The sequence below is a fragment of the Nicotiana tabacum genome, chromosome 24, assembly GCF_000715075.1.
Source record: "Nicotiana tabacum cultivar K326 chromosome 24, ASM71507v2, whole genome shotgun sequence".
Classification (NCBI taxonomy): Eukaryota; Viridiplantae; Streptophyta; class Magnoliopsida; order Solanales; family Solanaceae; genus Nicotiana; species Nicotiana tabacum.
In genome coordinates, this window is record NC_134103.1 from 103,311,047 (window position 1) to 103,320,535 (window position 9,489).

The following is a 9,489-nucleotide window of genomic DNA, read 5'->3' on the forward strand; positions in this document are numbered from 1 at the left end:
ATAAGAATTAACAACAATGGTTTATATTCTAGCTAGATAAGTGAGATATCCTCCCAATAACTTGTCAGAGAGAATGTGAATATAATCTGAATTTAACACAACTGACATAAGCAAATGTACCATTTTGATAGTAATTCGAATGGAAGTTGGGAATCTGAATCTAAATTTTAGCTGCAATAAGAAAGATATGTTGGGCATAAATTAAAATATACTTTCATTCTTTTGTTCACTAGATTCCAGCCACCATTGCATATGAAAATTCCAGCATCTATTCCATTTAATTTTAAATTGATACTGAACTAGAAATGAAGGTTGGGAGAATAAGGGACATTTTACTTTTTAAATTCTCGATCAGATTATGAGCTCGTTTGAATTAGCTGATTTGAAGTACCTGATAAGCATTAGGTGCTGAAAAGCACTTTTAAGTGTTGAAGCTGATTTAATAAATCAGCAGTTACGTGTTTGGATACAAGTGTTGGAATTGATAATAAGCTGCCGAAGTGTTTGATAAAAAGTCTTGATAAGCTATTTTTCTGTTAAAATGACTTAAATAACCTTAGAACTGTTTATACTTATAAGAGTGTAATTTCTTCAAAATTTTAGATTCGAGATCGATTCAAATACAAAATATTCTATTTGTCATTTTATTTTAAATATAACTGTGATTAGATAAGATAATTTTTATAATAAGCATTTAATGAACATAGTTTGAACTGAAAAGAGGTTTAAATATGTAGGCCAGAGTTCCTATAATCTTGCAATAAGATTTGTAATTCAAAATATAGTCTTCAATTTTAGTTTGTTATCAGAATAATACTGCAACAAGATAATTGAAGACCTAATGCATAACTATGGGATTCATTATGGAGGACACTAGTGTTTACATAAATACAATTATGCAAAGAAATAGAAAATTTGCTTACCTCAAATATTAGTGAGAAGTGCAGACTTGAAGAGGCAGAGGTTTAGGTTTGAATCAATACGTGAGGAAATAGATTTGCTGTGAAGAAATAGATTTGACGTAGGGATACGTGAGTTTTTTTTTAAAAAGAAATATTTTAGGGATAAAATAGTAAAAATTTTGGTCAAAACTTAAAGTGCTTATAAGCCAAAAAATTATTAGTTAGGAGTGACCAGCTTATGAATTTTGGCTTAATTTTGGTTTATAAACACTTGACTTATAAGCACTTTTAACTTTACCAAATGCGTAAATAAGCCGAAAAGTGCAAACCAGCTTATAAGCTTAGCCAAACACCCTCTAAGTTGAATCATGCGCAAGGAATCAGCTAAAGAAGCATATTAATCTGGGAATATTCTACATCCTCAAGCCTAATCTGGTTGTTTGGCCATGTTGTTAATTCATTTGTTCAGTTATTGATTTTCCAGGGGAAAATCTAAACTTTGGTCAACTTTGTGGAGAGATATTTCGTATAAAAAAGTTTCTGCAAAAGAAAAAACGTATTTGATCTGTGTAAACTCACGATTAATTATAGGAAACGATCTAATTAGTAAACATGTGTATATGGACTCAATGTTGATCCTTGGAGTAAATGCAAAGTTATAGAAAATTTCTGTGTCTCCTACTAGTGTTCTCTTTATACATACCATTTATTTACGACGATTATATTAAATTTAAATTTCGCTCCTTTCTTTAGGTCAATGAAAAGTGTAAATTCTTCTTTCTCTTCCTCTAAATCTCGATCAATTTTCTTAACAATAAGAATATAGACTATACATATACCTCTAACGTGTAAAAAGCTTAAAGCTCCATGCCAAACCTCATCCACTATATCCTGTTGGCTTTACAATTATTGAGTCCACAAAACTTAATTATTATACAGCACAAATTAAAGTCCCTTAAAATAAGTGGTGATTTCATCACTGACAATATAATTATTCGTATATCAATCTGCTATAAGCTTTGAAAGTACAAGAACTTGTTATAAGCGTATACTTATCCAGTTACCAACTTTATTTTAATAGAAAATTTTATTTTTGTATTAGAATAATTGAAATGCCTAGGCAATCATGTTAAGGTCTTGCTAAAAGAAGAAATTCTTATAGTATAAGATGATCGTCCTAGTCCTAGAAATAAAATCATAGGGAGTCACTAACTGAGTGGAATATGAATCGGACGTCAGTAAGTTAATTGGCAACACATATGAAAGTTTTTTTATAATCATTGAGGTACGTACAAAAGAGGAACATTGCCATGCTATTTCAATATTGTCCAAGAAAAAGGTCTTTAAAAATATTTATAGTATTAGCTTACACCAAAAGTTACATAGAGGCTAGAGCGATTGCAATTTACCAGGCACCTAAAAGATTTAAAAAAAAAAAAAAAAAGAAACTCAAAGTACCTCCCAAAAAAAAAAGGAAGAAGAAGAAGAAGAACAGGAAAAAGAAATTTAAATGTAAAAGGCAAAAATGCCTCTCTTTCTTCTGCTCTTTTTTAATTTGCTACTAATTTATCAACCAAAAATTAAGCTTTTGGTTCTTCCCTAGCTAACATGGGGGGCTGTGGCATTGGTATACCGATGGCTACTACTGGAGTTTGGATTTTGTTTGCATCAGTTTTTTGCATTTCTATATCATTAATTGCTTCATTATTTGCAAGAATCATCACTTGATTGTTTCCTTTAATTACTCCCTTCACTGCTTCAGGAATTATTGACTCCTCAATTTCCTTCTCCTTATACTCCTTGTATTTTCCCCACAGAACTGAGTATAGCCCTGCCACTATGAGCACTGCACCAAGAATTCTGAACCCAAAAGAGAAAATAATTAATATTCAGTTTACTAAATGAAAATAAAACCAGAAAAGATTTGAAATTACCCTCCAATATAGATTTTTTCAGCAAGAATAAAAGAGCCCATGATTGCAACAATAATCATCATTAAAGGACTAAAAGCAGTCACAAAAACAGGTCCTCTTTTCTCCATTACAAGACCTTGTACATAGTATGCTATACTTGATGATACTATTCCCTGAAAATTAAATAATTTGTTAATCATTATTTTCGTATATATCATCTTGGCAAAACCAATAACCCAAATTGAAAAGAAGAAATTAAACTTACAGCATAGGCAGCAGCTAGTAGATTCATGTCAAAACCAATAGTCCAAACAGAAGGTTTGTGCTCCATTACAAATGTGACTGCTATAGATTGCAAGGTTCCCATAAAGCAAACAAGTGCAGTTAAAGAAAGTGGAGCTGTGTATTTCCTCATTGTGATATTCTGCACAAATATTACATCACCATTTAGGAAACAAAACAAAAACAAAAAAGAAGATTTTTTCTTGGATATTCTTGAAAAGAGAATGAAAAAAAAAAGGGAAGTATAAGTGTACTATTACACACCTGAAGAATGAAGAAAGAAGCCCAAGCAAAAGTTGCAAAAATTAGGAGAATGGAACCTTTAAACCAATCTTTATCAGAATTAGTAGCTCCACTAGTTTCTGAGATACTAGAATTAGTAGTAGAATTGATGTGATTTGACCATAACAAGTTAACAACATGGCCTTTGTACAATGTCATTAACATGGCTCCAGCTACTGTCACTATTGTTCCCAACACTTTTGCTTGGCATCTAACTTTCTTTATGTCAACTTTCTCCATCCTAAAATTAACCCTTTATAAATTAGTCCAAAACTTGAAGAAGTAGAGAAAGAAGAAAAATAATATATAGTATTAAATATGTATACCTGCAGATCACTGCCATGACAAATGTCATAGCAGGTAGCATGTTGCTCATAGCACATGAAAATGTTGGGGATGTGAATTTCAGTCCAGCATAGTAAAAATTTTGATCAATCACCGGCCTGTTTAAATTGAAATGATTATTAGTACAATTTTTCACTTTTCCAATTTGTGGAAAAAGTATAAAGTTATACTTATAGGATATATATAGAAAAAGAGACTCACCCAAGAAGACCCAATACGAATATTTGCAAGAACATCATGAGTGACATCTTTGGCCTAATTTTTCTGTCAAAAAATTTAAAGACTTATCAGTTTTTGCTACTCTTTCAAGAATTGTAACTAAAGCTTCAAAATTTCTTATTTTTGTGGGGTAATTTACCTTTCAAGAATAAGAGCAAAGGGAGCAATAACTGCAGTAGCAAAAGCATGTCTATACACAACAAGAACATAATGACTCATTCCCCTATTAAGAGAAACTTTTGTAATAATATTCATCCCTGCATACCCAAATTGCAAGGAAATCATGGCTATATAAGGCTTAGCCCTTTGAAAAAAGCTGCAACCACATTCTCCTTTTCCTTCCATTTTTTTTTTTTTTTTTTTGTAATTCTTTTAGCTGAATGTTAAAGTCTTTAAGAGAAGAGATTAAAGAAGTGATCAAGTGAAAAGCGAGGAAAAAACTCTAATAAGAGGAGATTTGTGTTTTTCCTAAGGAAAAGAAGTGAGACATGCAACATATTTATAGACAACATGAGAAAAGGCAACAAAGGACGTCTCTATTATATCCGAATAGAAGGAATAAATTTAAAAGCTTATAGAATATATTACGTAAGAGTTTGAAGCGTGTGAGAATCTCACACTCACACGTGAGTGTAATTTGCGCTAACTATCTATTGCTATTGAATCTAATTGAATATTCTGATTTATTTTAATATTGCAAGTAGGGCCCGCTTATGGATTTATTTGAAGTATTGAAGTATATATATCTAGTTAATATGTTATCATACTCCATTATCTCATTACACTCAAACATTTTTGGTTTTGCAAAGTTTAAACTAATTACAACAACAACAACAACCAAGTATAATCACATTAGCGGGGTTTAAGGAAGATAGTGTGTACACAGATCTTGCCCCTATCATGGGATAGAGAGGCTGTTTCCAATAGACCATCGACTCTCTCCCTCCAAGAACTTCCCATCTTGCTCTTGGGGTGACTCGAACTCACAACCTCTTGGTTGGAAGTGGATAGTGCTCACCACTAGAGCAACTCACGCTTAAAATGTATTTTAAAATGTATTCTCTTGCATCATTTTGATAGGAGAAACTTCATCTTAGTATAATATTAGTACTTTTATGTAGTTTATTATGTATACAGATTTTAATTTAAAATTATTTTAATTTATTCTAGTCCCATTTACTTGAAACATCTGTGAGGTTAGGATTTGACGCTAATGTGTTTGAGATTTTAATCATTTTAAGTAATAGGTTTTGGATTAATAATTTGTACATACTCAATAATTTTTTAAGATAATATATACATAATTTGAATCAAAACAATTGATTCGATCAAAACTGTAATTACCTAAACTCTAGCTCCGCCCTAATCACAAAATTAGTCACAGTGACCATTATAAGCGAAAGCTACCAAACAGATTAGAATGAATAGAGAATATATAATTGTTAACGTTGTCATTATTGTTACATCTTTCATTCTAGTGATAGAAAGACGAGTTTAGTGCTATGCTGATACCACACCCAACCGGGGTTTTGGTGGTGGGGTCCACCTTTGATGTGGGACCAACTTCGTCTATCGTCACTCCGAAATGCAGCATCCCGGAGCCGGTGATTCGTCGGAAAAGTAATGTCATACGTCGGAGTTGAAATGGGCGAATATTAGAGTTACTATAAATAGTAAATTAAAGAATCAAATTATAATGTGCTGATGCAAGCTTAGGAAAATCATTTTCATTTGCTTAGGGTAGTTTAAAATCACATAACTAGTTCGTCCGATTGTACTAAAATTGACGTTAACTTTAATACAACAACAACAACAATAACAATCCAGTATAATCCCACTAGTGGGATCTGGGAAGGGTAGTGTATACGCAGACCTTAGCCCTACCCTGGGGTAGAGAGGCTGTTTCCAAATGACCCTCGGCATCCTTCCCTCCAAGAACTCCCCACCTTGCTCTTGGGGTGACTCGAACTCACAATCTCTTGATTGGAAGTGAAGGGTACTTTACTATTAGAGCAACCCACCTTGTCAGAACATACATGAACATACACATTGATTCTTTGTTGGGCAGGATAGCATTTCTTATGTAGAGAATATAAAAGTAAAAGCCAAATATTCCATATCTTGATATTGTACCGTATATATGTCGCTTAAGTCTGAAGTACTTATCACTGAGTTTTTTTTAATTCACATTCCGAATTTGTATTACGTAAGGCCATTAGAAAAAAGATTTCCGATCATTATTTATTTATATTCCTAAAATTCGAACTCGAGACCTCTTCCCACAATCCTTGCGGTTGGGATTCCTTTGCACCCAACAGACAAGAACTGATTGCAGTTGCGATACCAAATGAATATGGCAATAAATAGGTAGTGGGATTAGAATATCAACGAATACAGAGAATCCCTACCTTATTTTTATTCCTTTTGAGATAGCGTCACAAATTTCCAATTTATCGCCAAACAGTAACCCCATTTAGAAATTCAAGATTTTCTTTAAGTTCCTATATATTTAATATTCTCGTTTTATCCATTTGTTGGTTACACCTTTTCTGTGCATCTTGTTCTTTCTTCTGGTTTTTATATTTGTTTACACTAATTTGAGATTCTACTACTATAACGTGATTAATACAAATCAACTTTTCTGATGAAGTTATTGCAGAAAAAAACAACTGTACATTTGTAAACTAAGTTATAATTTGATTATGTTAATCATCCCATTTTCTAAGCAAAACCACCTAACTTGCGATTTATGTTCATGAGTTGACTTTAACTATCCTTGTGCTTATGTATTAGACTCCTTCGAATTTGAATTTTTTTCTCTTCAAGCTAGTATCCGTTGTCCTGGCCTCACTAATCCAAATTCGTTCAGCGAAAAGCCTATTATGTGAGTTTAGAGCTTTCTATCCAAGATGACTCTATTTTAGAGTTCGATATGAAATATCTAGTTAAGGATAAATGAATTTTATTATTCTATAGCACGTTGTGATGGTGATTTACACTTTTCTAATTCCTTTTATTTTATGGAATAGCTGAAATCCACTAGTCACATAATCAGATTCTATTTTTTCTTTTTACAAAAAATAGAGAAATAAATAAATATGAGTTTAAGTTATCTACATCCGTTAGAGTGTAAGAATTGTTTATACACAAATAGATCATATCATCAACTCTGCATGCGTGAAATGCCCTTAGCCCACAAAACGTGAATCAAGAGATCATCTGCATCATCACAAAATTCCACAAAGAAAGGGGATTGATTTGAACTCTCATCACTAACATCATGTCAATTTGTAAGATTTTCTTTGAACAAGATGATGATGATGATAAGTATTGATAACAATTCCACTAACGGTCCTTCAAAAGCCTAGAATCGATCGATATGACCTTAAAAAACAGGCATTTCAACTCCAATGGATATGGCCAGCGGAAGAGGAGACAAATCTGATTTTGCAGTCAGTGAACTTTCATGAAATAAAGAAGAAAAGGCCTCAAAGTTTCACAAAGCGACAATCATAAGTATGAAAAATGTAATGACCGATCGGTCATTTTGAGCTCTAGCATATCGTTCGGCAATTTTAGGCCTTGAGTAGCTTTATTTTATATTTTCTGACTTGTACGTGTAGTCGGAATTGAATTTCGGGAAGTTCGGAAGCTTTAAGCTGAAAGAGTTTACCAAGGTTTGACTTTTGAGTAAACTACCTCGGAATCAGAATTTGAAGGTTCCAATAGATTCGTATGATGATTTTAGACTTGAGTGTATGTTCGGGTCAGGTATGGGTGGCCCAGGAGCATTTCAGCACTTATTGTGGAGAGTTGACATTTTAAAGGTTTAGAATTTTCTAAGTTTGATTTGAAGTGGACTTTGGTGTTATCGATGTCCGTTTAGAGTTCCGAGCCTTGGAATGGGTTCGTATCATGATCTGTGACTTGTATGTAAAGTTTGGCATCATTCCGGAATATTTAAGTATGATTTGGACGCGTTCGTCGAAGTTTCAATATTTGAAAGTTGAAAGAAGAATTTTGATCGTAGATTCATGAGTTTGATGTTATTTGTGGCGTTTCGAATCTTTGGATAAGTTTGGATAAGGTATTGGGACTTGTTGGTGTGATAGGACGGGGTCCCGGGGGCCTTGGATGTGATTCAGAGTGGTTTCGGATCATCTTTTCTTGTTTTGCAACTGATGGTGATAGTGTCTGGTTTTGTTCTTTGCGAACGCGAAAGGTCTCACGCGTTCATGAAAAGTGATTTTTGGCTGCTGAGAATTTGTTCATCGCGAACGCAACACAGGGGTCGCGAACATGGAGACGAAGATGAGGTTCCCTTCGCGAACGCGATAGGGAGTCGGGAACGCGTAGAAGGATGTTGAGTTGGGGGCCTAGAGGTGTTAAGCCTTCACGAACGCAGCCGAGTGATCGCGAACGCGAAGCATCAGGACCTGGAGGCATCGCGAATGCGACGTGGGGGACATGAACGCATAGAAGGATTTTTGGTCAAGGATTTTTAGGCCTCGCGATCGCGAGGGTACTTCCACTATCGTGAAGAGGAAGGGCTTGGATAGACTTCAATTTATTTCGGGTTTTGGCTAATTTTTTCCACTTCTCACATGGTTTGGACGTTTTTGGAGCGCTTCAAGGGTAGATTTTATCATCTATTGCGAGGTAAGTAATTCTCACCTATTGTAAGTTAATTACATGGATTCAATAAGGATTTAACATGGAAATTTGTGAAAATTGTGAGATTTTTGAAGAAAAATCTAGAAATCTTATTTTTGAATTTTGACCACGAAATTGGATATGAAATTTGGAATAAATCATATATTTGAGTTCGTGGCATTATGAGTGAAGTTTATCTTTAAAAATTTTCGGAATCCGGACACGTGGGCCCAGCGGTTGAATTTGTTGACTTTTCGAGCGGAGTTGGGAATTATTATAAATTAATTAATTATGAGTGTTGAAGTATATTTTTATTGGGTTGCATTTTGTTTGACTAGTTTTGGATCGTTTGGCTTTGAATTGAGGAATTAAAGAGGCATTGGAGCCGGTTATTAGAATTTCGGAGCGAGGTAAGCCTGCTATCTAACCTTGTGAAAGAAAAACTACCCCGTAGGTATGTATTTGTTATGTGCTACTAGTTATGATTGCTACATACGCACGAGGTGACGAGAGTTCGTATGTAGCAAAAAATATGTTTATGTTCGGATAGACTTAGGCCTTTATTATATAATATTTGAATTATTTGAACTCATTTTTCTTGTTTAATTAAGTGAATTTATAATTGAAATTGATTTGGGAATATATTAGGTTGAGCTCTATTGCCTTGAGTTGTTGGGTGAGATATTTGATAAACGGTAAAAGTCATGTTCACTTTATGTTCATGTACCTATGTTGTAAGCACGTGACTCACAATTCGATAAGTTTCGTTCTTTCCTGTGGATCAGGCCGAACGCCTCGGCAGTATATATATTTATATGAGATGCATCCATGGATCGGGTCGTACGACCTCGGTAGTGTATGTACACGATTATATGGATCAGGTCGAACGACCT

At 33.9% G+C, this 9,489-nt stretch overlaps 1 protein-coding gene across 1 annotated transcript; it reads right to left on the reverse strand.

The window, feature by feature from the left end:
* Positions 1-2,226: 2,226 nt before the first annotated feature.
* On the reverse strand, positions 2,227-4,417 carry LOC107774003 (WAT1-related protein At5g07050-like). The gene is made up of 7 exons (XM_075247931.1): positions 4,083-4,417; positions 3,926-3,988; positions 3,706-3,822; positions 3,362-3,620; positions 3,081-3,239; positions 2,837-2,988; positions 2,227-2,762 (listed from the first exon to the last, which is right to left on the reverse strand). Exons 1-7 carry the CDS (start codon positions 4,286-4,288, stop codon positions 2,483-2,485), a joined length of 1,236 nt encoding a protein of 411 aa, XP_075104032.1. The 5' UTR covers positions 4,289-4,417; the 3' UTR covers positions 2,227-2,482.
* Positions 4,418-9,489: the final 5,072 nt, after the last annotated feature.

Excerpts from the sequence above, each read along its gene's own strand:
- LOC107774003 (XM_075247931.1), bottom strand. The coding sequence starts at position 4,288 with ATGGAAGGAAAAGGAGAATGTGGTTGCAGCTTTTTTCAAAGGGCTAAG. Across the intron at positions 3,240-3,361 it reads CTTCTTTCTTCATTCTTCAG|AATATCACAATGAGGAAATA; the intron begins GTGTGTAATAGT and ends ATATTTGTGCAG. Across the intron at positions 2,763-2,836 it reads GAAAAAATCTATATTGGAGG|AATTCTTGGTGCAGTGCTCA; the intron begins GTAATTTCAAAT and ends TTTTGGGTTCAG.